The sequence below is a fragment of the Hylobates moloch genome, unplaced genomic scaffold (genome assembly GCF_009828535.3).
Source record: "Hylobates moloch isolate HMO894 unplaced genomic scaffold, HMol_V3 SCAFFOLD_15, whole genome shotgun sequence".
Taxonomy (NCBI): domain Eukaryota; kingdom Metazoa; phylum Chordata; class Mammalia; order Primates; family Hylobatidae; genus Hylobates; species Hylobates moloch.
Window position 1 is genome coordinate 49,511,484 of NW_026652290.1, and position 26,888 is coordinate 49,538,371.

The 26,888-nt window shown below is 52.7% G+C and overlaps 1 protein-coding gene across 17 annotated transcripts; it reads right to left on the reverse strand.

Moving 5' to 3' along the window:
• Positions 1–1,991: 1,991 nt before the first annotated feature.
• Positions 1,992–26,888, reverse strand: FLCN (folliculin). 17 transcript variants are annotated; one of them, XM_058428643.1, is made up of 15 exons: positions 26,842–26,888; positions 22,497–22,610; positions 21,502–21,561; positions 18,447–18,729; positions 17,692–17,964; positions 15,988–16,134; positions 13,725–13,946; positions 12,290–12,450; positions 11,462–11,553; positions 8,969–9,159; positions 7,006–7,119; positions 6,320–6,443; positions 5,127–5,258; positions 4,927–5,032; positions 1,992–3,789 (listed from the first exon to the last, which is right to left on the reverse strand). In XM_058428643.1, the coding sequence occupies exons 5-15, from the start codon at positions 17,938–17,940 to the stop codon at positions 3,588–3,590; spliced, it is 1,740 nt and encodes a 579-aa protein (XP_058284626.1). In that variant the 5' UTR covers positions 17,941–17,964; positions 18,447–18,729; positions 21,502–21,561; positions 22,497–22,610; positions 26,842–26,888; the 3' UTR covers positions 1,992–3,587. The 17 variants fall into 17 exon arrangements, with proteins under 17 accessions (XP_058284626.1, XP_058284622.1, XP_058284620.1 ...); XM_058428639.1 differs by having other exon boundaries at positions 21,502–21,591; XM_058428637.1 differs by having other exon boundaries at positions 21,502–21,591; positions 26,606–26,843.

Below are 26,888 nucleotides of genomic sequence, written 5' to 3' on the forward strand. Positions count from 1 at the left end.
ACACCTGACCTCAGGTGATCTGCCCGCCTTGGCCTCCCAAAATGCTGGGATTACAGGTGTGAGCCACAGTGCCTGGCTATAACAACCATTTTAATATATGTATGTGTATGTAACTGATAACATCATGTCATGTACCTTAAATATACACTATTTTTTAGAAGGTTATACAAACTATGTTATCAGATAAGGGGTTAATTTCCAAAATATATAAGAGCTCAAGTGATTCTCCTGCCTCAGCCTCTTGAGTAGCTGGGACTACAGGCGTATACGACCAGCCTGGCTAATTTTTTTTTTTTTGTATTTTTAGTAGAGACGGGGTTTCACCATGTTGGCCAGGCTGGTATCAAACTCCTGGCCTCAGGTGATCCTCCTGCCTCGGCCTCCCAAAGTGCTGGGATTACAGGTGTGAGCCACCGTGCCCAGCCCTGAATGTAAGTATCTTGAATGTAAAATCAGGAAACCCTTGACTGCCTTCAAACACATGGGGAAGGTTCAAAATCTGGAACTTGCTTTCTGTCTCTTTCACTTGGTGTGAAAAGCTACAAAATCAGGAACCCCTATTCCCTCACAAGGACAGCAGAGTCTGGCCTGGTCTTGGGCTGGCATAGGTTCAGCTCAGCCTCCTGCTCTTCTGCACTCATGACCGATAGGAAAAATCTTCAAGAACTGCATGCCCGTGGGGAGAAAAAGCCCATAGCTGCCTAGAAACACCAGTCAGCGGCTGGGTGCGGTGGCTCACCCCTCTAATTCCAGCACTTTCGGAGGCCGAGGCGGGCGGATCACCAGGTCAGGAGTTCGAGGCCAGTCTGGCCAACATGGTGAAACCCCGTCTTTACTAAAAATACAAAAATTAGCCGGGTGTGGTGGCATGTACCTGTAATCCCAGTTACTCAGGAGGCTGAGGCAGGAGAATTGCTTGAACCAGGAGTCAGAGCTTCAGTGGGCCGAGATCACACCACTGTACTACAGCCTGGCAACGGAGCAAGACTCTGTCTCAAAAAACAAAAACAAAAAACACCAGTCGGCATAGGGCCCTGCCTGCCCCTTGCCAGCAAGCTCTGTTAGACATGGGAAATCCAGGTCACACATGCCTCCGACGTGAATGCAGAACTTACACTGGGCTCCTACTTGCCAAGTGGATTCAGCCACTAGACTGGCAGACAACTGGCAAAAACTGTTCTGTGGGAACAGAACCACGTTCCCAGGAATGCCATGCACGAGAGAAACAGAGGAATCTGTACCCAAAGCTGGGGAGGACAGTGAGTGGTCATCTCTCCCTTGACCCACACTGGCCAGGGGGTCCCCTCCCACTCGAGGCAGATGACTAAACCGTGAACCCTGCTGTTTTAGGGATTGCCACGGTCACCCAGGGTGATTCTAGCCATCTTCCTCTCAGATGGACATGTCTTTAAATATCATCATTATTAAGGGATGAGCCATTTCCTAACGCTGAACAAAATGAAAAGCACACGAGCATGGACACTCAACAGACGTCCTTGGGATAAATGAGTGTTTGCTTCTCTCCAACACCAACTCCAACGACTAACTTGGAGAAGATTGTCTACGATTATTATAGCAGCTTAACCATGTGAATTGGTCACTCACTGGTATTTTGTTTTGTTTTTTGAGACGGAGTCTCACTCTGTTGCCCAGGCTGGAGTGCAGTGGTGTGATCTTGGCTCACTGCAACCTCAGCCTCTTGGGTTCAAGCGATTCTCCTGCCTCAGGTTCCTGAGTAGCTGGGACTACAGGCACCCACCACCACACCTGGCTAATTTTTTGTATTTTTAGTAGAGACAGGGTTTCACCGTATTAGCCAGGATGGTCTCGATCTCCTGACCTCGTGATCCGCCTGCCTCAGCCTCCCAAAATGCTGGGATTACAGGCGTGAGCCACTGCGCCCGGCTGACTCACTGGTATTTTTTAACCATAGTATTTCCTGTGCCTGAGCGCAAATAAATATTAGGCATCAAACCAATAAAACCATGTAGTAACAATTTATAAAAATACATCTTTATTGTGTTCCAATGTTGTTGCTTTATACGGATACCTAGTTAAATAAACTTGGTCTTCATGTTAAATATAAACACAAAAAACTAGAAACAAATCAGTAAAACCACCAGAAAATCCCTCTGAGCCATGAATCCTTATTAAAAATGTATAGTGGGGGGTACCTGTAGCTGTAGGTTGAAGCAGGAGGACTGCTTGAACTCAGGAGTTCAAGACCAGCCTGGACGACATAGCAAGATGCCATCTCTTTAAAAAAAAAAAAAAAAAAAAGGACCAGGCACAGTGGCTCACGTTTGTAATCCCAGCATTTTGGGAGGCTGAGGTGGGTGGATCACCTGAGGTCAGGAGTTTGAGACCAGCCCGGCCAACATGGTGAAACCCTGTCTCTAATAAAAAATGCAAAAATTAGCTGGGCATGGTGGCGGGCACCTGTAGTTCCAGCTACTCGGGAGGCTGAGGCAGGAGAATGGCGTGAACCTGGGAGGCGGAGCTTGCAGTGAGCCGAGATCGCGCCACTGCACTCCAGCCTGGGTGACAGAGTGAGACTCCATCTCAAAAAAAAAAAAAAAATTAGCTGGGCGTGTTGGTGGGTACCTGTAATCCCAGCTACTCTAGAGGCTAAGGCAGGAGAATCGCTTGAACCCAGGAGGCGGAGGTTGCAGTGAGCCAAGATCGTGCCATTGCACTCCAACCTGGGCAACAAGAGTGAAACTCCCTCTCAAAAAAAAAAAAAAGTACAGTGGGATGATGAATTTCTCTTTAATCACCACACTCTGAAAATAGTTAACTGTAACCAAATGTAAATGTTGAAAGTGGCAATAAAGACAAAAGCAATACAGAATAAAAGCATATCCAGGGGACTGGGCAAGTCAGATGCTTGCTGACCCCTCAGCAACCTATCTTGTGCAAAAATGATCAGGGGCTCCATTGTTAAGCCCCAGGTTACCTTCATCAGCACCTACAGGGGAACACCCCAGAAGATGAGCCCCATGGCTTCAGAACACACATTTCAGAGGACTGGAAGATGAGGAACAGATCCACTTCACTCCCCAAAGTCTCTTGCGGAGCCCTAACTCAATCACTCAATGACCAAGAGCTGGCAATGTACTGAATATTCACAACTGCAGCAGAAGATACCCTCAAACATAAGGCCCAGAAACTCTTGCTGATTTTCAAAATAGAAACGCTTGAATGTTAACCTCGGGAGCAGACATGTTATTGCGACTGCATACCGAGTCGGACCGGTTTCTCCTGTGGGTTTTGAGTCTAAGTCCACAAGGGGCCTGAGAGGCAAGCTGTCCTCCTAGGTGTCTCTCCAAGGGGTTTGAACACAGAGAGAGCCCACCATCCCTCCGCCTTTCATTGCCATCTTCAGCGATTCCAACGGCTTGAGGGAGAGTGTGGGAAGCACACAGGCCCCAAATCTGACAGGGCCGGGCCCAGCCCCGAAGGTTTCCCTTCCTTGCTGGGACACAGCTCCTTCCAGCAGTTGAGAAACTCAAGGGACAGTCCCTCTCAGGGGGCTGGAGGAGCCTGTGGACAGCCATCCCTGTCTTTGGGCAGGTGTGTGTGACGGGTCAGTTCCGAGACTCCGAGGCTGTGGGGCTGCGGACCGTGGACATGAGGTGTGACTTGTAGGTCTTGCTCAGGCCAGTCATCCAGAACTTCAGCAGCTTGACATTGTCCTCCTCAGACGCACCCAGGATGCTCAGCAGCTTCTGTGTGTCCTCTTTGGGTCGACTGTCCACCTTGGTGAACTTAAAAAGCACCTTCACTTTGCTGAAGAAAACCAAAACAAAACACTCAGACACCACAGCACAATCCCTCGAGCCCTGGTCACGGGGCCAACCAAGGGTAACACGGCTTTGGCACCAGCAGGAGCTGTGCAGGAAGAGCTGGAATCCACACCCTCAGGGCAGCAGGCTCGGCCCCTGAACTGCTGAAAGGAGCTGTGTCCCAGCAAGGAAGGGAAGCTGTCAGGGCTGGGCTCGGCCCTCTGTTGGGTATGGGTATGGGGCCTGTGCGCTTCCCACACCCTCCCTCAAGCTGTTGTCAAGACGCCAAGAAGAAAGAAAGAAAAACCTTCCTTAAACTCATGGAAGACACTGGTTGCTCCTAAGCTTCACTGCATGATTTTAAATGAGGACAATGTTTAATTAATAAATTTGACCAAAAAAATTACCAAGAATCGAGGCAGGAGGAAATGAAGTAAATTCGCTTACAAAAAAAAACAACAAAAACCCAGGGGGCCGGGTGCAGTGCCTTATGCCTGTAATCTCAGCACTATGGGAGGCCAAGGTGGGCAGATCACAAAGTCAGGAGTTCGAGACCAGGCTGGCCAACATGCTGAAACCCCGTCTCTATTAAAAATACAAAAATTAGCCAGGCATGGTGGTGGGTGCCTGTAATCCCAGCTACTCTAGAGGCTGAGGCAGAAAAATTGCTTGAACACAGGAGGCGGAGGTTGTGGTGAGCCAAGATCATGCCATTGCACTCCAGCCTGGGCAACAAGAGTGAAACTCTGACTCAAAAAAAAAAAAACAAAAAAAACAAAAAAACAAAACAGTGGCGGGGGCATGGGTTACTGGGCTTTCAGGTTTTGAAGTTAATTGCACAGCAGATGACAGAGCTTCCATTATGAACCCTCCTGTGAGCTTGGAGCCCTTGCCCAAGCTTCAACCGCTCTCCAAGGCAGATGCCACCCCCACCTCCCCATGCAGGAGCTGGGGGCAGAGATGATGACCACTTCCCGAGGCCACCTGAGCTTTGCAGTGGCGGACCTGGAGTTGGAACCCCGCCCCAACCTCTTCTCTCGGCTCCTCCCTCAGTGGCCACGGCCCAGCTCCTCTTTTGGAAACAGCTCCAGGTTTTCTCCAGGGTCGCAAGCAAAGGGGCCTCGCCCACGCTGTTGCTTACTTCATCCACTCCTCCTTGAGGCAGACGAGGCACTGGTCCACCACATCCACAGACAGGTTCTGGTTGGTCAGAGCCGCTTCAATCTTATTCAGGATGGTGGGGCCCACTGGGGAGAAGGGCAGGGGCAGAGCAAGAGCAGGCGTTAGCACGGGGCGGGAGCATCTTCTCACAAAAAGGACACTCCATCTGGGGGCACGCACCTCGGTCTGCAGCTACAGGGCTCCCGCTGGTCACCACAAACTCGTACTTGCTGAGAGACTGGTCATCCTCACACCCCACAGGGTGGAGGATGGAGCGTGCGGCTGCGTGGACCTCCACGATGACAGCAAACTCTGTAACAACACAAGGCCCATGGCTCCTCACCTCCCCCACGCTCCTCACCTCCCCTGCGCTCGCCCACCGTGGGCCCCACTCCGCTCATCCCAGGTCAGTGGGGAAGGCTGCCGGTGAAAAGGCTAGCCCAGATCAATGCTTTGGTATTTAAAACCTTTCAGGTTATTTGTGAATAGTTAAGGGTTAACTTTTGCCTCAGTTAAACTAATAATTTATTATATTACAATAATCACAAAGTACTTTATATACATCAATTTACCTCTGGCTAAGCAGCCCTATGAGGGTGGTCTCACCCTGACCCTATTCTACAGATGGGGAAACGCCTGGAGATGTTAAATAATCTGCTTGTAGTGGTAAGAATTTGAAGTCTGTTTGAAACCAGAACCTGTGTTTCCAATGCTACCCGGAAAAAAGGCACTGCCTCGCAGGGAGTCAGGACCCAGCCTGGGTGCTGACTGGGGGCTCAGGGCAGCTCCACTCAGACCACGAGCCAGCAGCTGCTGCTCACAGCTGTGCTGGGGGAAGTCACTGATGAGCCTGGGGGGCTGACCCCTGGACATCCCCAAACCAAAAGACCAGGGGTTTGCTGAGCCCTGACCACACCAGTGAAGGCCGGGAAGACCTCGGGCACATGAGGTGAAGAAAAAGGCCGGAGGAGAGCAGAAGGCAGGACAGGGGAACAGTAGAAGAGTGAGGAGAGGACGGCAGGGCCCACAGAAGCAGGCGGCTCACACCCAGCGTTCAGCAGGCCTCCGTCTCATGGGCACCCACTCACCAGGACGACCAGGATCCTCTGGCCGGGGACACATCCTCCCACCCCAGGATGGTGACCTGCAGCCCACTGACGACAGTCCCTGCCAGCCACCCTTCCCATCAGGTCCGCTCACCCACCGCTGCCTGTGTGAAGATAGAACACGGAGGCCCAGAGCCATGGGGGAAGCTGGCCCTGCAGTGAGGCCTCCTCTCCACAACCCATGAAAGAGATCTGGTTCCACTCTGGGCCTGAGGAGTGGGGACCCTCAGCGCAGGGCATGGCCCCACAGCCCGCGGGGGCACTCACCTGAGGAGAGTACGTGGGGGGGGATCTGCACGTGCGGGCTGAGCCCCAGGAAGTTGCACCGATAGGCCTCCTCGTACTGGCTGCTGTATGGGATGATGCGGACGCAGCCCACAGGCAGCATGGTCTGAGGAGGACAGCGGGACTCAGACCAAGGACGCGGGGAAGCCCTCAGCCCTGGCCGTCCATGCTCCACTACCCAAACCCCACACGCCTCCTGCAGCCTGGTTCAAGCCCTCCCTCCTGCCAGAGGAGTCCCCAGACTCTCAGCCCACAGTGGCGGGGGTGGGGGGTCCTCCACCACCAGGTCCCTAACTCTTGTCTGGACCGCCAGTCACACACCAGCTTGTACCACCCCTCGCTCTGTGGTGTTAACTCTTATATTAATGTTTGCCTGCACAGATGTTTGTCTCAGCGCATCCCACAAAGAAGCTTTTACCAAGACTGTGTCATATGCATTTTTGTTCCCTCTCAGGCCTAGGCAGTCAGCAGGCACACACATCCTTCTGATGATTTAAACATCACCAGACCAGACCCGGGTCTCCATGCCTACTGCGCCCCAGGTGGCGACAGTGTGGTGCACAGTGGTTCTGTGCTGGGCAGTCGGTGCACCTTGGCATCCCCACCCGACGCCAGGCACCAGGCCAAGACTGCCCTGCGTCGCACACCTAAGGAAAAGATGATCTCACCCGAAGCACTTCAAAAGCTGACTGGACGAGGTCCACGTCTCCGCTTTTCCAGATCACCTGGTTCCCCATGAGAACGTGCCAGGCCAGCATGCGGAAAGAAGGGGCACCCAGGACCTAAACAAGAGAGTGCAGTGCTTTCGATGTGACTAGCAGAAATGGTTTTTCTCTCCCTTCCCATGAAGTTATTTATTTGTGTGTTCATAAAACTTTGTAGAGCAAAGACAGGGCTCAGGAGAAAGTCACTTACCTTCTCAGGGAGGCGGGTGCCCGGCCCAGGGTTAAAGGGGCAGAGAGAGAAGTTGCAGCTTTACACATAAATGCTAGATTTCAAAGCTCTTGCTCCAAGATCTTTCTCCCAGTTTTGTTTTTAAAAATTTGAAGCAAAAAGATGTTAACTTTGTGCAATATTCACCTTCTCTCTACAGACACTTTCTGCTGAACCATTTAAAAGCAAGCTGTAGGGCCCTCGACATGGCAGCACCCAGGAAAACAAGGGCATCTCCACAGCTGAGACCATGACTGCAGCCAGGAGTGCCCAGACGGACGCATCTGATATCCAGCCACGTGCACAAGCCCAGGGCTCCTGCCTGCTTGATGGCTGCTGTTCTTTGGATCCAGGAGATACTACAGGACCCATCATTGCTTTTAGTTGTCATGTCCTTATTCTTTAACCTAGAACAGCCTCTCCCCACACCCCGCCTGTTATTAACTTCTGTGACACTGACACCTTAGTAGAGTCCAGCCTGCTGCCTCATGGCTTTAAAGAAGCCAAACCCAGCTTTGAAACACAACATAAGAGAGAGGCCACAATACAACGTTTCACCAAACCCCAACAGCCTCAAAGCAGTCCCACCCCCAGAGGAATTCCAGACCCCTTCCAACCTTCATCGACATAAGCAATGGACAAGGAAGGTTTCAGCCAAATGCAGGATTTTGATGGAATGGGTGTTTACATCCAGAAGCCCCAAGGACATCTGCCATGAAATCAGTCTCACTCCATTTTCCAAAACAATTAACTCTCTTCTGAGGAATCAGTGCTCATTGGAAAAATACATACACAAGAATCTTATAAGAAGGCAGCCTGCCCTTCCTTCCTGCCCTTATAATCCAGCAACCCACACCCCTCTCTCCCGGCATCAGACTCGATATAACTGGAGGCAACACTGTTAGATTTTGTCGTGTCTGGCAGGCACACATGTACGTACATCACCCTGAACACACACTGCCTGCTTTATTTCTTCTAATTAACCATATTCCATGGTTTGGCTACTGTTTACTAGTATGGTTTGATATGCAAGTTGTTCCTAATTTTTTGTAAGAATGACCATCACTTTCTTTTTTTTTTTTTTTCTGAGATGGAGTCTCGCTCTGTCACCAGGCTGGAGTGCAGTGGCGCCATCTCGGCTCGCTGTTAACCTCCACCTCCCAGGTTCAAGCGATTCTCCTGCCTCAGCCTCCCAGTAGCTGGGACTACAGGCACATGCCACCATGCCCAGCTAATTTTTGTATTTTTAATAGAGACAGGGTTTCACCATGTTGGCCAGGCTGGTCTCGAACTCCTGACCTTGTGATCTGCCCCCCTCGGCCTCCCAAAGTGCTGGGATTACAGGTGAGAGCTACCATGCCCAGCCAGACCATCACTTTCAATGGGCAGGGTCCAGGCTGCATCCAAAGCAATTACGGCGCTGTTCAATGCCTTTAGGAGCTTCTTAGAGGATTAGACGACCATGAGATGCCAACTATCTGGGCTTTTCTTTGAAGATACTTAGGTCATCACTGAAAGGGGAGCACTGATCCTATGGCTAATACCCCCGACGCCCTGTGCCCTCAGCCACCCACCAAGCAGGTTGTCAGTCACTTCCTGCAGGGTTTTGAAGATGGAGGGTCCAGAGGCAAGGCGTGTGGGTGGGGACAGCTGGGCTCTCCTCCTGAGCTCCTGACGCGCTTTGCCCCTGCCGCCTACCTGCCTCATGTGCCGGAGGGACTTGAAGACTGGCAGCTTCCGGGGCTGCCAGCTCCCACAGCCTGAAAGAGAGGAGGACTCTGCCGGGCCCTGGGTCAGCTCCCGCCCTTCTGTACCCTCTGGCAACACAGGGGCTTTCTCCTCCTCTTCAGCCTCAGAGTTGTCCCAGCTTTCTGATTCCTCTTCTAAATCTGCAAGACAAATGACAAGGACAGTTACAGATACAAACAGTCTTGTCCCGTGACTTCAGCCCAAGGTACTTCATGGGCTGAGCCAGTCAGTGTAGATTCCTGGCTGCAGGCAGGTCCTATGCTCCCTGCTCCCTGTTGCCCTGGGAGCCCTGGGGTGGGAGGGAGGGCTCAGTTGCTGTCTACTTTGCCCAGGGTACCACACATCTCTCTTAGAAGCACTTATGGAAAGACCGTCAGCTGTTCTTTGCTGGTGAGAAAACTCAAACCAGTAAGAAAAATGCCAACAGCGTGTCTACGGAACACACCCAGTCGGCCACAGTTCTCGAGGATCTACACGTTGTTTCTTTTTTTTCCACTTTTTTTTTTTTTTGACACGGAGTCTCGCTCTGTCGCCCAGGCTGGAGTGCAGTGGCGTAATCTCGGCTCACTGCAACCTCCGCCTCCTGGGTTCAAGCGATTCTTCTGCCCCAGCTTCCTGAGGAGCTGGGACTACAGGCACCTGCCACCATGTCTGGCTAACTTTTTTGGTATTTTTAGTAGAGATGGGGTTTCACCATATCAGCCAGGCTGGTCTCAAACTCCTGACCTTATGATCCAGCCACCTCGGCTTCCCAGTCCACTTTTATTTCAGATTGAGGGCGTACGTGTGCAGCTTTGTTACAAGGGTATGCTGCGTGGTGCTAAAGTTTGGGTTTCTATGAATCCTGTCACCCAGACAGTGAACCACAGGAAGTAATATGCCCAGATAGCACCCAGTAGAAAGTATTTCAGCCCTTGCTCCCCTCCCTCCCTCCCTCCCTCCTTCTGGAGCCCCCAGTGTCTACTATTCCCATCTTTTTTATTTGAGACAGGGTCTCGCTCTGTTGCCCAGGCTGGAATGCAGTGGCACGATCATGGCTCACTGCAGCCTCAATCTTCTGGGCTCAAGTGATCCTCCCAACGAAGCCTTCCAAGTGGCTGGGACTACAGGCATGCACCACCACGCCCAGCTACTTTTCATATCTTTTGTAGAGACTGGACCTCCCTATGTTGCTCAGGCTGGTCTCAGACTCCTGAGCTCAAGCAATCCGCCTGTCTTGGTCTCCCAAGCACTGGGATTCCAGGCGTGCACCAGTGCCTGACTTCGTTCTTCTTTATGGCTGCATCCAACATCATTTCATTTAGTCCTCTCAGCTGTTCTGAGGTCAGCACTATTATCTCCATTTCACAGATGAAGAAATGAGTATTTGTCATTTCAATGAACCTTCATGGAGCCCTCACAAATAACAACATCTCCATTTCACATCACGAGACCCAAAGGGAAGGGTGCACGTGAGAAGCAAAGCTAGGATGCGAAGCCAGGTCTGTCTGATGCCAAAGGGCAAGCCCTGAGCCCGAAACCTCACACTGCACATGCCCAGCACACCTGTGTTTCCAGCTCTCACAAAGGCTTCGACAGACCTGGCTCTTTAAGCTCACCAAGACACTGCCCTTGCCATCTGCACCTGCCTAGAAACATGATTGGCACTATAATAAATGGCTCCAGGGCCAGCCAACCCGCAGGGCATGGGGGTGGATTCCCAGGCTTTGTCTTTCCTGACCAGGTTCTGCTCTTGCTAAGACTCCATTGGCAAAGCTTATTTAGGGCACGCCTGCACCTGCCGGCAGAAACACTTCGAAATAGCTCTGGCTGTTTGGAAGGCTGGTCATTTGCAAGCAGAAGCATGGGAAGCATTATTAATGACATGTGGTGTGGAACAATGGTCGTAACCACAGACCTGTAGCACCAAGATCAAATCATCCCTGATGGAAAGTTTGGCCAAGACTGGCCCAGTGCTTCCGGGCTGGTGCACACAGTGCCAGGATCCCCAGACACAGGGCCTCAAGCCCCAGATCAGGAACCTGGGGAAGCCCAGGCATCTGGGAGGTCAGGGAACCACTGCCCTTGATGGAAAACTTGGGACGAACTGAAACAACACTTTATTTGTAAAGGAGCAAAGACTGTCGACCAGGCCAAGCACTTGGCTATCACAAAATCGGGACAAGAAACCTTTCATCAGCCAGTTCTCTCTACGGACAGCCGACCTGTGAATTTTCCCCACCTAGCTGGGGAACAGATTCTTTCACATGGCGGTCAAGGCAAACGAGACAAGAAATCACAACAATCACACTGAGATCGGAGGGTAAGCTTCCCGAACGCTCATCCTGGGCTGATTCAGGGCCGTGTTTCCCTCCCTCAGCTCTTCCTGCCAGGAGAGAAGAGAGCTGGTACCGCCCCACGGCCATCTGGGCCAAGGCCCCGGCAACAGCACCCCTGCCTCACCAGCGAGCTTCTCCATCTGGACCAAGGTGTCCTCGGTCGGAGCACCTTCCAGGAGCTTCTCGGTCAGCCGGCTGCCACACGCCTTCAGAAGCCTGGAGAACACAGTGCCAGCTATGAGCCTTCTCGCCAAAGGAAAAAGCAAACCTGACGCTCACCCAGCCCCTGATCCTACCAGTTTAAAGAAAACATGGGTATAAAAGAACACCAGCAGGGCACAACCAGCCAGATCCTGCATGCAGGCAGTTCCACAAGCCAATGACCAAGGTCCTTCAATAGACGGATGGGAGGAACTTGGAGGGGAGGGGATGCAAGGGGGAGCTGTTCTAAACCAGAGAGACTTGGGGCGCTGCTCCGATGCCAGTGCAGTCACTTGTGAGACAAAGGGTAAACTGCATAAAGGCTTGCAGCCTGCAGAACACTCAGGAGTCTATCCGTTTTGTTGGACATGATCACGGTATTGTGATAATATTTATGGCTGGAATGATACGACTCAGATTTGCTTTAAAAAAAAAAAAAAAGCCGGGCATGGTGACAGGGGCCTGTAATCCCAGCTACTTTGGAGGCTGAGTCAGGAGAATCACTTGAACCCAGGAAGAAGTGAGTTCCACGTCAATATGTTTTCCGCATACTCAGGGGAAGAGGCCTAGAGAACAAGGACTCCCAGCCCAGATCTGTGCTCACTGACAAGTGCCCACAGGCCAGTGCTCCTCACAGAGGCAGCAAGCAAACACGGCTAAGGACTGCTCTCCCAAATCTGTGGACAAGCCAACCAATGTATCATGACTGCTCTATCCTAACAGATATGCCAAAAGCAGAGACGCCCGTTACCAGGCAAAGGAGGTGTGCAGGCACGCCCACAAGTTGTCATCACTTGTCAGCGACGTCAGCGAGCGGGCGGCGTTGCCGTTCCTCTGGTGTAGGAATGGAGTGAAGGCTGTGTTCATCCTCTGAGCACGCTGTGGGCATCCAAACTGCTCTGCCTCAAACACCTGAAATGCAAAGGGAAGGGATGGCCTCTTTAAGCCAAAGCTGCCAGCAGCCCGGACCCCCACTCGTTCACAGCCAACTCCAGGACCTGACTCCTGGAGGATCAGTCCCACTGTACTCTCTCAATGCAGAGCACACAAAGTGCCACCAGTCCAATCGTTCCCAACAGCATAGGCTCTGCCCCGGCTACATCAGGAGCTATCCGAGAACAGGAATTGGTTGAGTTTCGCCTGTCCCCTTCCTAATGAGCGACACAAGGCACCCAGGGGGATTCTTGTGAGTGGCCATCTGCACTGCTCCCCACCTGTCTCCACCTCCCCTTCTGGGTGCACTACTTGGCTAAGGCACACGTGACTGGCTCTGGCCAACGAGCTGAGACAAACAAGGCCCTCAGCACCATCCGTGCTTCTGGAGGGCAGAAGGAACAACATTTTTTCTTTTTTTTTTTTTTTCTTTTTTTTTTTTGAGATGGAGTCTCACTGTTGCCCAGGCTGGAGTGCAATGGTGCAATCTCGGCTCACTACAACCTCTGCCTCCTGGGTTCAAGTGTTTCTCCTGCCTCAGCTTCCCAAGTAGCTGGGATTACAGGCATGCACCACCATGCCTGGCTAATTTTGTATTTTTAGAAGAGACGGGGTTTCTCCATGTTGGTCAACCTGGTCTCAAACTCCCAACCTCAGGTGACATGCCCACCTCAGCCTCTGAAAGTGCTGGGATTATAGGTGTGAGCCACCGCGCCCGGCCTAGGGGAAACATTTTCATATGGCTGCCACACTGCCTGCCAGGACAACCACAGCAAGCAGAGCCCCGCTCTCCTGCAAATGCACACAGCATAAGCAAGAAACAGGCCCTATGGCTTGAAGGTGCTGAGATCGGAGGCTGTTTGTTACCAGAGCATGACCTGGCCTGGCCTGAGCTGCATCTCCACAGCTGGAGGCCTACATTCAGTGGTGCAACTCAATGGGATTAACAGACATCCCTGAGATGAAGGCCAGAGGAAACAAAGACACCAGGGGTCTGACTGCAGCAAAGAAACCAGAGCTGAGCGAGAACCAGGACAACGGGGACAAGAGAGACCAGCAAAGCAGGCGGGATGGCCTGGGAGGCTCCTCACCACGACCTCCAGCCCTGAAGCCAAGAGACTACAATTCACACAGTGCACCAGCTGCAAGCAGAGGGGAAGACACCACGTGGGCTCCAGGCTTCAACCTCAGCACAGAGCGACTCCTGCAGTGCAGGGCCCCCTGCCACCCCGGCACCTCGTCTCTGAATTCACCTTGAGCGCCTTGCCCTGGAGCTCATCAATGATTCCCCGGACCTTCCCCAGCAGGAAGGGCCAGGAGTTGATGAGATAGATCCGGTCCATCATGATGGTGATGATGCTGTACCAGCGCTGGAAGCCCCTGGCCAGGCTGTCCTTGATGAAGAAGGTGTGGCTGAACACAAAGCCGTGCTGCTCATCTCCGAAGAAGATGGGGCCTTCGCGGCCAGGGCAGACCTGGAGGGACACCGGCAACTCAGACAGCCCTTTCCTCGCTTAGTGACACCAAATCAAAGCCTCTTCTTCAGACTTTTCAGAGTCAGCTGGCACAAATCAGCCAGCGTTAATAACGGGAGAGTGGCACGGTGGGGGCCATCAGAGCTGAAGACTGTACTCTTCTGCTCCTGTGATTAAGCTTCCAACAACACTTGTCATTGTGGGCTGTAAGGGCCGGTAACAAGGTTCATTGCTTTTTTTTCCACCTTGAGCCATAAATAACTCCCATGCATATGTCACACCTCTCCCAGACTCAAATGTACCAGCTTACTCACCTGGAGCATGCAGAAGAACCAGCAGGTCAGAGCAGCCACTGCACTCTCCCTGCACTGAAATCCACACATTTTATTCTTTTTCTATTCTTTTATTTATTTATTATTATTATTTTTTGAGATGGAGTCTCGCTCTTGTCGCCCAGGCTGGAATGCAGTGGTGTGATCTTGGCCCACTGCAAACTCCGTCTCCTGGGTTCAAGCAATTCTCCTGCCTCAGCCTCCCGAGTAGCTGGGATTATAAGAATGTGCCACCACGCCTGGCTAATTTTTTTGTATTTTTTTTAGAGAGGGGGGTTTCACCATGTTGGCCAGGCTGGTCTCAAACTCCTGACCTCAGGTGATCTGCCAGCCTCGGCCTCTCAAAGGGCTGGGATTACAGGAGTGGGCCACCGCGCCCAGCCCCACATACTTTATTCTTATAAGAGGACTTTGGTCCCTCCTCATGACATACTCACTCTTCCTTAACACAGAATTCTAACAGACATGCCGAGCTGCCTGCTAGCAAACCGGCGATAGGAAATTAAAAGGAGAGGATGGTTGAGGGCAGGCACACAGCCGCACTGAATGAGAACAGCAAGGGAGCTCGGTGTGTCGAACTGGGTGGACACCGATGACAAGGAAGTTTAGTAACTGAACAACAAATTCTTTGTAGCAGACAAAGACCTGAGCTCAGAGTCAAGAGCAACAGCAGCAGCAACGTAGTTTACGAAGAAATCATCCACACCTCAGCAGGCTGAGAGCAGCACGGAATCATCACTGAGACTTGGAATGAGGATGGAGATAATTGATGCAATGAACCACCTAACCTAGAAATGCTTCCGATCTTAGGAATACATCCATCAAGAATGGACATACAGGGCTGGGCGTGGTGGCTCACACCTGTAATCGTAGTGCTTTGGGAGGATGAGCCAGAGGATTGCTTGAGTTTGAGACCAGCCTGGGCAACATAGTGAGACCTCATCTCTACAAAAAAATTTTAAAAAGGTGGGGCACAGTGGCTCCCACCTGTAATCCCAGCACTTTGGGAGGTCGAGGTGGGCAAATCACAAGGTCAGGAGTTCGAGACCAGCTTGGCCAACATGGTGAAACCTCGTCTCTACTAAAAATACAAAAATTACCTGGGCATGGTGGCATACGCCTGCTGTCCCAGCTACTCAGGGTAGCTGAGACAGAAGAATTGCTTAAACCCAGGGTGGAGGTTGCAGTGAGCCGAGATTGCACCACTGCACTCCAGCCTGGGCAACAGAGTGAGACTCTGTCTTAACAACAACAAAAAACAAACCCCAGTTGAGCGTGGTGGCACACACCAGTGGTCCCAGCCACCTGGGAGGCTGAGGTGGGAGGATCGCTTGAGCCCAGGAGTTTGAGGTTGCAGTGAACCATGACGGCGCCACTGCACTCCAGTCTGGACGACAGAGTGAGACCCTGCCACAAAAGAAGGAAAAAAGAAAACGATAATAATAAAGAAAGGACAAATAATAAAAGTTTGGTGCTTAAAGTGCAAAAGCTAGCACCCAATCAGAAAATGCTCAGCAAGTTCACCATGACTCCTTCCGCAATTCTGGACAAGGCAGGCATCCTGTACCCTGTGCTGTGCTGATCTGCGGGTCCGCCCTGAGAGAGGACCAGTGCCTGCCTCCCTGTGCAATGCTGGCTCCGAGCCCACCCAGAGCACCTGGAAGCATGTGGGCTCCCACAGAGACAGGCTCTGTGGCCACGTGGCTCACCTCACAACTCAGACTCCGGACACAGGCCTGGCGGACAATGCTGAAGAGCTGGGGGTGGCTGGGGTGCTGGTGGCTGACATATTTAATGGAGGTCTCTTTATCATGGCTGATATACCCCGGGTGCCCTGCAGCAAGTGACCGGCAGCCCTGTCCATGAAAAGGAAAAGTAAATCTGTTAGCTGGGAAGCAGGGCAACAAACTCTCTTAGGTTTACGCAAATCCGAGCTCGGAAAACTCAAGCTATTTTTGTATAAAAATAATTGGCTTCCAGATTTATACTTATCTGAAGATTTAAATGTTTCCTAAAGAGGAAAACAGAACACAGAGATCACAGAGATTGCCAGAGGTTGTTCCTAACAGATATTTGCTGAGCGCTTACAAAGCAGGCAACATGAAAAGGGCCCCGCATGCTCCATCTCATTCAATCCCAAGTGCCACCCTCTGAGATAATGTCAGTGAGAAGCCCCATTCTACAGAAGACAAAACTGAGGCTGAGGTGAGAAGTAGCTGGCCCGAGCGTGAGGGGCTCTGTGGTGGTAATATTACCCACTGCCCCCAGCCTCTGTCATTGGTTCTGAACTAACACCTGGAAGGGGCCTCAGCCACAGGCGAGAGGCCCAAAAAAGAATAGGGCGAGCACCAAGCTCCAGGATGTTGGTGTGGCGGCTCACCACTGCTGCCCCACTGCCCCGCGGCAGCCACAGCCACTCCGATGCTGAGGCTGTGCGCCCTGGAGCTGCTCCTACCCCAAGGTTGTGCGGCAGTGCGTCAGCAAGCCTCTCCCCACAGTGTCGCAGGATTCCTCCATGGGCAACCCCAAAACCAGCTCAAGGGTGCCCCAGCAGCCTGGTGGTGCCCTCCTTCCCAGGTCTGAGGTGCTCCCCATCCCCCATTCCTCACAGGCGTTTCCAGCAATGGATGCAGCTCTTACACGTCCTCTGCTTCTGCAGCAGAACCAAAAGAACAAGCTTGGGTTCCTGTTTGCACTGCAGTGGCAGGTCCAACACCCAGCCCTGATTTTGGGCCCTGACCCAGGTCCTCCACACAAACAAGTGGCCCACTGGGGAAAACTCACACTAATTCCTGAGAGTTCGAGAGCTGATGGAGTGACCCACCGAGAACACTGGGGGTCCTCCATTGGGAGCAGGGGACTTTGGGGACCCGCCTCCAGGACAGGCTGGAGTGTGTGAATACAAACATGAAGGCCACGGCAGGGAGGTAGACTGGGTTAAAGAAGTTAGCTAACATAGGCTGGGCGTGGTAGCTCACACCTGTAATCTCAGCACTTTGGGAGGCCGAGGCAGGTGGATCACCTGAGGTCATGAGTTCAAGACCAGCCTGCCCAACATGGTGAAACCCCATCTCTACTAAAAATACAAAATTAGCCAGGCGTGGTGGCAGGCACATGTAATTTGTTACTCGGGAGGCTGAGGCAGGAGAATTGCTTGAACCCGGGAGGTGGAGGTTGCAGTGAGCCATGATCACCCCATGGCACTCCAGCCTGCGCAATAAGAGCAAAACTCTGTCACAGAAAAAAAAAAAAAAAAAAAAAAAAGCTACAGTCAGGATGAGCAGAAAGAACTGAAGGGCCCCTGAGAAGCAGTCTGTGTCACCCCGGGAGGCCCCATCCACTGCTCTCAGGTCCTCCTGTCCATCCCACACCTACTGCAGGGATCACAAAACCAAGACCCCAGAGACACTTGCCTCGCACATGTCCGACTTTTTGGGCCCCGGGCTGCTGGACTCGACGCTGGCCCCCTCTGCGGGGCTGTGAGCACGCATCCGACTGCTCATCTGAATGCCGCCTTCCTCTTCTTCCGCCTGCTCACCCTGGCCAGGACTGTCCTCATTCCCAGCCCCTTGAGGAAGTGGGGCGTGCAGCACCTCCGTGCAGAAGAGAGTGCGGGGGCCGTGGAGCTCGCAGAAGTGGCAGAGAGCCACGATGGCATTCATGGTGCCTTGGAGACTGCAAGAGGCCTGTGTGGGACAGGGGACATGTCAGCTTGCCAATGCCTATTCACTCTATGAAAACTCCCCAGCCCCTCTGGAGCACAGGGAGCACCTGGGTGCCATGGACTTCCTACCCAGGAGAGGCCACCCGCCAGTTCCCCAGTGCCCTGCCAGCACTGCTTTGCCCCAGTCCTGCACTGGGCGCAGGAGAGAGGAGAGGAACAGAGATAGGATCTTCTCATAAGAGTCACAGCAAACAGGGGAGGGGACAATGTGGACCAATGATAGCACAGCTGGAGCTGTGACAGAGCCACAGCCACAAAGCCAACGGCGCAGGAGAAGAATGTCCTCGAGTGACGTGAACTGCAGCCAAACATGGCAAACCCCATGAGAACAAATAGATAAAAGGCCACAGGGAGAGGGTCCTCCACCCAATACATATCTGCTTGGCACCTGCTCCATGTGGGGCGAGGTGCTAGGCGACACGATACTGCCCTCATGCAGCTTACCTCCTGCAGGGGGTCGGGGGCAGACACAGGAAAACTGCTTCCTGCGAGAGGCCCACGCAGGGAATGACCAGAGGAGGCAGGAGCCTGGAAGGACTGGCTTACGGGGCCAAGCAAGAGTTGAAGGGCAGGGTGGGTGCCATACTGTCCGAGGGGTGTGTAGGGTCCGGTGTCTGAAGAGCAGCAGCAGACAAGGTGGAGGCTGTAGGAAGCAGATCTTATAGCTCCTCCAGGCCACCGAAAGACCCTGGATGTGTTATCAGAGACTGGGGAGGCTTTGGGGGTTCTGATGAGACATGAGAAAATGTGGATTTCACTTGAAAAGGTTCACTCATGCAGGGTGAAGAGGCACAGTGAGGGTGGGGTGCAGAGTGCGGAGGAGGAGTGAGCAGGGGAGGAGGCCCAGTGAGAGCCTGCTGAGCCTTCACAGGGACGGGACACAGCAGCAGAGGCAAGCGCTGCGGTCGGGGCTGGCGCATGGGACCTCCGTGGAGTGCAGCCCTTGCAGGCTCAGAGGTGGAGAAGGGAGGACAGCTAGCCAAGGTGACCAAGCACAGGCAGTGAGGCCAGAGGGGAACTCCAGGGTCACCCCAGTGACCAGGTGAACTGCTTTAGCAAGGCGGGACTGGAATGTCACATGGCCTTAAAATGGAAGGAAACCCTGCCACAAGCTACAGCACGGCTGAACCTGGAGGACATTATGCCAAATGATCTACACTATCACAAACGGATAAACACTGTAGGATTCCACTTAAATAGGAGGTACCTAGAGTCCTCAAAGCCATAAAGACAGAGAGCAGAATGGCGGCTGCCGGGGGCTGGGAGGGAAGAGCGGGGCTCAGTTCTGGAGACGCAAGGTGGCGATGGCCACACAGCACTGTGAACATACTTCATGCCAGGGCACTGCGCGCTGAACAGTGGTTCAAATGGCGCATTTTAGGTCATGTATTATTTCACCACAATCTTTTTAAAAGGGGGAGTGGTAACCTGCTGAACAATGATGAGGTCAAAGGTGACCTTAACACAGTTTCCGGTGGAGAAAAAGCTCACAGGACTGGGTAGAGAGAGCCCTTTGGAGAGTTTCTGTGGCAGAGCCAGCAATGGGACACCTGGTGGGGACATGGAGTCAAGGAAAGCCCCAAGCTTGGCCACAGTACAGCTGGGATGCTGGCAGAACCATATGAAGGCCAGGGGCAGCTACAGGCACAAAGTCTGAGGGACACCACGCACTCACTGCAGAGGGCTGGCCGCGGCAGCATGAGGCAGTATGCCTTCCTAATGGATGCAGGAAAGCCAGAGAAGCCTTTAAAATGGGGGTGTGTCATGGGGTTCTGACAGGCAGAGAAGTTCTGGAAACGAGATCACAAAAGCAAAGATGCACAGTGGGGACAGCCACAGCCAACAGCCTGACACGTGACACAGACTGACACGTGCAGCCAGACCCACACTGTCCATACTGTGGCCACAGCCATGTGTGACAACTTAAATTTAAAATTTAAATTAGCTAGGAGAGGCCGCCACAGTGGCTCATGCCTCTAATCCCAACACTTTGGGAGGCTGAGGCGGGTGGATCACTTGAGGTCAGGAGTTTGAGACCAGCCTGGCCGACGCAGTGAAACCCTGTCTCTACTAAGAATACAAAGATTAGCCAGGCGTGGTGGCGTACGCTGGTAGTCCCAGCTACTCAGGAGGCTGAGGCACGAGCATCACTTGAACCCAGGAGGCAAGGTTGCAGTGAGCCGAGATCGCACCACTGCACTCGAGCCTGGGCAACAAAGTGAGACTCAGTCTCAAAAAAAACCAGAAACAACAAAAACAAAACAAAATAAAACAAAAACCTTAGCTGGGCATGTTGGTGGGCGCCTATAAACCCAGCTACTTGGGAGGCTGAGGGAGGAGAATCGCTTGAACCTGGGAGGCGGAGGTTGCAGTGAGCCAAGACTAGGTCACTGCACTCCAGCCTTTGACAGGGAGAGACTCCGTCTCAAAAAAAAAAAAAAAAAAAAAAAGTAGCCTGGAGTGGTGGCGCACACTTGTAGTCCCAACTACTCGGGAGGCCTAGGCAGGAGAATCGCTCGAACCTGGGAGGTGGAGGTTGCAGTGAGCTGAGATCATACTACTACACTCCAGCCTGGGCGACAGAGTGAGTGAGACTTCGTCTCAAAAAAATTAAATAAATAGGCTGACTGCAGTTGTTCATGCCTGTAATCCCAGCACTTTGGGAGGCCGAGGTGAGCAGATCACTTGAGGTCAGGAGTTCAAGACTAGCCTGGCCAACATGGCAAAACCCCATTTCTACTACAAGTACAAAAAAATTAGCCAGCCATAGTGGCACACACCTGTAGTCCCAGCTACTCAAGAGGCTGAGGCAGGAGAATTGCTTGAACCCAGGAGGCGAAGGTTGCAATGAGCCAAGACCGTGCAACTGCACTCCAGCCTGGGTGACAGAGAGACTCCGTCTCAAATTAAATAATGAATGAATTAATTAATATATTAGCTAGGACAAAAACTCAGCCCTTCTGTCTCACCGGCCATGTCCTGAGTGTTTGCTAGGCACACACAACTCATGCCACCCCTCTGACTAGCCCAGGTCACAGAATATTTCTGCCTTCCCAGAAAGCCCCATTGCTTTCTGGGTGTGGCTGGCAGGGAATGGAGGGCTGGTGCTCAGGAGGTGCACTCCGAGAGGGAGGCAGACAGGCAGTGGGAGAGGAAACAGAGTTTCAATAAAGGGCCCAAGTCAGACTTGCTTGGGACGATGAAGAATCATGTAAGTTTCTGAATGTTTGACTGAGTAGTGGACACTGGCCAGGAACCAAAGCCTCTTCTATTCTGGGAAGCCCCCGCCCCTGTTATGGATCCAAAAGTCAGACGTTCTGTCTTCACTCCTGACAGGCAGGCTGTGAACACAAACAAGGCATGGCCTGCCAAAGCTGCTAACTCTAGGAAGAAGCAAAGCAGAATGTGCACGGTGGTGGGGTGTGCTGCAGCCAGCCTCTCTTCCGGCGGCCCATGCCTGGAACTGCTTCTCCAGCATGCCTGCGAATGCACCACCCACCTGACGTTTCTGCAGTTGGCTGCTTAGCTGCACGAGCTGCTCCGGCACCTGTCCTCCTGCCTGAGATACGGATGAGCACGAGTGGTCACACTGGGAATGGCAGAGGCACAGAAAACAGACATTTGAAGAGAACCTTAGCTGGGCTGGCAGTGAGGCAGGTATGGGAGTCAGAGAGGGAGACCCTGGGTGTGGCTGGCAGGGAATGGAGGGCTGGTCCTCTGTAGGTGCACTCCGAGAGGGAGGCAGGCCAGCAGCGGGAGAGGAGACATATGCATTTAATAGACAACAGAACTTCTAGCTGGAAGGCCCTGAGGACTCAGCAAAGATGCAGGCTGCAGGACAGGAGAGGGCAGGGCTGGGGACAAAGGTCAGGAATGTTCCACACACCTTCACCTGGCTCACTCCTCACCACTCGGCCTCCACTTGCAGGTCCCCTGCTCAGAAGACCCCTTGCTAGCCCACCAGAAGAGCTCCCCTCCACCCCGACACCCTCCCCTGCCCTGCTTTGAGTTGTAGTGCTCCTCATTGCAGAACTGCGCCTCCAAAGTGCCTTCCTGACACACAGGAGGCACCACATTCACATGTTAGATAAATGAGAGGACTGAGAAGTCACCCTCGGAAAGATGACAGCTATTGCCAAGAAAGGGGCAGAATCTAGGGGCGGCAGAGGTTCAGGAGCCACAGCTGTGGGGAAGGCTGGAGCCAGAGTCTAGTGGCACAGGAACCAAACAGACAGTTTCAATAAAGGGCCCACAGGGTTCACTATGGTGAGTGGCTTAAAAATCTACTGTTCAACAGGAGATGGGGCGACCACTGATGGAGTAAGGGGTAGCAGGACCCAAAAGAAAGGTAAAGGCATTAAACTGCGAAAAGGAAGACCACGCCTTTCTCTGAGAGGCATCGGGGAAGAGAAACAAGGTTCCTTCTAGCAAGACATGCACAGGACAGCAAGCCTGGGCCAAGTCTCAGCCCATCTGCAGAGCACCCACACTAACCTGACACGCAGCAGAATCACGCTTCCACCATCCACACCAGACCACCACACACGAGGCTGCTGCCAAATGGGTCAGGCATGGTGGTGGCAGACATCCTTGAAGACCTGGCGTTTTCTAGGTAAGAGAAAAAAAAATGAGAGCTATTTCTAAGATTAGAGGCCTTTGTAGCATGAAAAATAATGGGAGCAGCTTACAGCCAGTCTCAAATAAGGACGTGTCCGATGAGGATGTAGACACTCCCCAGGGCTCTGAATGGCTTAGCAGGCCATTCACCTTCTGAGCATGAGCTGACATTTTAGCTGAACTCTTGCACCTCTGAAGCACTCTAAACCAGTATTTGATCAAGGATCTCTGTATTTATTTTTTTACAGATAGGGTCTTGAGGCCAGCTCAGTGGCTCATGCTTGTAATCCCAACATTTCAGGAGGCCAAGGCAGGAGGATTGCTTCAGCCCATGAGTTTGAGACCAGCCTGGTTAACACAGTGAGACCCTGTCTTACAAAAAATTTTTTAAACAACTAGCCAGGCTGGGCGCGGTGGCTCACGCCTGTAACCCCGGCACTTTGGGAGGCCAAGGTGGGCAGATCACGAGGTCAGGAGATCGAGACCATCCTGGCTAACACGGTGAAACCCCGTCTCTACTAAAAATACAAAAAAAATTAGCCAGGCATGGTGACAGGTGCCTGTAGTCCCAGCTACTCGGGAGGCTGAGGCAGGAGAATGGCGTGAACCTGAGATGCGGAGCTTGCAGTGAGCCGAGATCACGCCACTGCACTCCAGCCTGGGTGACACAGTGAGATTCCGTCTCAAAAAAAAAAAAAAAAAATTAGCCGGGCATGCCTCTGGTCCAAGCTACTTGGGGGACTAAGTTGGGAGGTCACTTGAGCCTGGGAGGTCAAGGCTGCAAGTTCCTATCTTTCCGTTTTTTTTTTTTTTTGAGACCAAGTTTCACTCTTGTCGCCCAGGCTGGAGTGCAATGGCATGCTCTCAGCTCACTGCAACCTCTGCCTCCCGGGTTTAAGTGATTCTCCTGCCTCAGCCCCCTAAGTAGCTGGGATTACAGGTGCCTGCCACCACGCCTGGCTAATTTTTGTATTTTAGTAGAGACAGAGTTTCACCATGTTGGCCAGGCTGGTCTCGAACTCCCGACCTCAGGTGATCCACCCACCTCAACCTCCCTAAGTGCTAGGATTACAAGCGTGAGCCACTACGCCCAGCCAAGTCCCCATCTTTCTTACTCTTGGTTATAAGGGGGTGCTCTGGCAGCATCTACATCACACCAACTTACCTTTCAGGCCATAGGCCTGGCAGTTTCCTTCTCAAGCAGGAGAGGGAAACCAGAGGCAACGTTGACAAGCCACTTCCCAGCACCCAGCGCCAACATGGGCTACACTTTTTTTTTTTTTTTTTTGTGGCAGGGTCTCATTCTGTTGCCCAGGCTGGAGTGCAGTGCAGCAATCTCAGATCACTGCCACCTCTGCCTCCCAGGTTCAAACGATTCTCCTGCCTCAGCTTCCCGAGTAGCTGGAATTACGGCCTTGCGCCACCAGGCCCAGCCAATTTTTGTATTTTTAGTAGAGATGAGGTTTCGCCATGTTGGCCAGGCTGGTCTTGAACTCTTGACCTCAGGTGATTCTCCCGCCTCCTCGGCCTCCCAAAGTGCTGGGATTACAGGCGTGAGCCACCATGTCTGGCCAAAACATGGGCTACTCTTATTCGTTTTTCCTTTTAATGAAAAGCACTTGCTGGGCGCAGTGGCTTAAGCCTGTAATCCCAGCACTTTGGGAGGCCAAGGAGGGCAGATCACCTGAGGTCAGAAGTTCGTGACCAGACAGGCTAACATGGTGAAACCCTGTCTCTACTAAAAATAGAAAAATTGCCAGGTGCGGTGGCTCATGCTTGTAATCCCAGCACTTTGGGAGGCCGAGGGAGGCGGACCACGAGGTCAGGAGTTCAAGACTAGCCTGGCCAAAATATTGAAACCACATCTCTACTAAAAATACAAAAATTAGGTCGGGTGCGGTGGCTCACACCTGTAATCCCAGCACTTTGGGAGGCTGAGGTGGGCAGATCACGAGGTCAGGAGATCGAGACCATCCTGGCTAACACAGTGAAACCCTGTCTCTACTAAAAAATACAAAAAATTAGCTGGGCGTGGTGGCGGGCACCTGTAGCCCCAGCTATTGGGGAGGCCGAGTCAGGAGAATGGCATGAACCCGGGAGGCACAGCTTGCAGTGAGCTGATCACGCCACTGCACTCCAGCCTGGGCCACAGAGCGAGACTCCATCTCAAAAAAAAAAAAAAAAAAAATTAGCCAGGCATGGTGGTGGTGCATGCCTGTAATCCCAGCTACTGGGGAGTCTGAGGCAGGAGAATTGCTTGAACCTGGGAGACGGAGGTTGCAGTGAGCTGAGATCGCACCATTGCACTCCAGCCTGGGCAACAAGAGTAAAACTCCATTTCAAAAAATACAAAATACAAAAATTAGCCAGGCCTGGTGGCACGTGCCTGTAGTGCCAACTACTCAGGAGGCTGAGACAGGAGAATCGTTTGAACCTGGAAGCGGAGATGGCAGTGAGCCGAGATCGCACCACTGCACTCCAGCCTGGGTGACAGAATGAGATTCTGTCTCCAAAAAAAAAAAAAAAGAGAGAAAGAAAGAAAGAAAACAAAAGCACTTGTCAAGACAAGAGCTCTGATTCTGACTCCATGGATCATGTGCACCAGAGGCTCAGGCAGCCCCTGAAAGAGAGGGAGGTGCCCTACAGAGCACTTAGCTTTGCGGTCACCGGAGCCCGCCCTCACCAGCCAGGTGACACCAAATGTTACTAGACCTCTCTGAATACCACCCAAAAGCTGAGAAACAGAGGCCTCTCCGGATTTGCATCACACATGGAATCAGAATTCTGGGCAGCGTGAGGTCATTTTTCACTCACTGTTCAATTCCAATCTCTACCAGGTGTTTGCTGAAGAAAACAAACTGTTTTGAGTATGTCTCACGAGTCTGTTTCCAACAAGCTTCCCAGAACCCACAGAGGAAGCCGAAATCCCCTGGCTGACAGTCTTCATCATCATACCCAAAGACAGTATTCAAATTCCCTGATGTGGCAGAGTGTCTGTCCATGTCCCCCTCCCACAATAGCTGAGTCCCAGACCTGAACAGTGACCTCACCACCACCCATGGTGCGCCCTGGCCCTGGCCCTATTTCAACCCTGCTTCCTATGGTCTTCTCATAGCACTGTGGAGAATTAAAGAGGCCACTAAGTAAGGGCACTCTGTAAATAAACAAGGCACTACAACGGATCTTAACCAGCAGTGGACACACAGCTTCTATAACTAGTCTCCCACTGGGGAGCCTCACTAAGTTAGCAGCTGGGATCCCAACAAGCCCAGGATGAAAAGTTCTGCAGGGGATGACTGCCAGCTCAGACCCACTCTCACTGTGGCTCTATTTCCACCGTTTCCCTGGATTTCCATTCACAGAGCTCCCTGACATAGTACACTAGAAGGGCAAACAGTGTCACCTGCCACTATTACTCAATTACTTGATGACCACGGTGATAATCTGGCACTAAACTGGCTGTGGCCAAAGGCTAGAGAGCCAGAACCTACTTCCAGCAAGCTCCTCCTTGCCCTGTGTCCCCATCTGAAGAGACTGCTGGTGACCACACCTTGGACTTCAATCCACAAGCCAATCCATTCTTTCCAGGTGACAAGGGCGCGACTGACAGTACTCTCAACTGGAGAGAAGCGCGGTGTTCCACCCTCCCTGGAGGACACGGTGCTATCCTATTAGCGCATCAGAGGACCCTCCTGAACGCCAAACTGGGAGAAGAGGATAACACACACCCTCTCCTCCAAACAGAGCGAAGACAAAACCTGGGAGAAGGGAAGGCAAACAGTCCCGTTTCATGGCAACATCAAATGAGATCACAGTCCTCATCCCCATAGACTTGGTTAATGGGCGTGCCCCCAACCTATCTTCAAATCTCAGGGTCTCGGCGACGCCCTGGATTCTGGCCCTAAACCCTCCCCCATTACTCGTCCACCTGGGACCAACGAAAACTCGGACATGCCCCTCCGCCAACCCCTCAGACCCCCGCCCACCTGCTCCCCGAATCGAGGCCCGCGGGACACCTGGACTCGGCAGCCGGGGTACCACTCTGGGTCCCAGCCCCGCCCCTGACTGCGCTGGGTAGGTGGTCACTGCGGGACCCGGACCGGCGGGATCACACCCAGAGCCCCCAAGCCCACGGCAGGGACGTCACCCGGGGTGGCGAGGCTCTCAAGCCCGGGTTCGGGCTCTCAGGGGAGCTGGCAGAACTAAGAGCGACCACACTCACTCGCGGTCCCGCAGCCCGGCCGAGACTCAGGCGCGTGACTCCCTGAG

Bases quoted from the DNA above. Each gene is read 5' to 3' on its own strand.
- FLCN (XM_058428643.1), bottom strand. From the start codon at position 17,940: ATGAATGCCATCGTGGCTCTCTGCCACTTCTGCGAGCTCCACGGCCCC. The intron at 5,259-6,319 runs GTGAGTGCCCCC...GTGTTGTTACAG, and splicing joins CCCCCACGTACTCTCCTCAG to AGTTTGCTGTCATCGTGGAG. The intron at 3,790-4,926 runs GTAAGCAACAGC...GGTTTTCTTCAG, and splicing joins CTCAAGGAGGAGTGGATGAA to CAAAGTGAAGGTGCTTTTTA.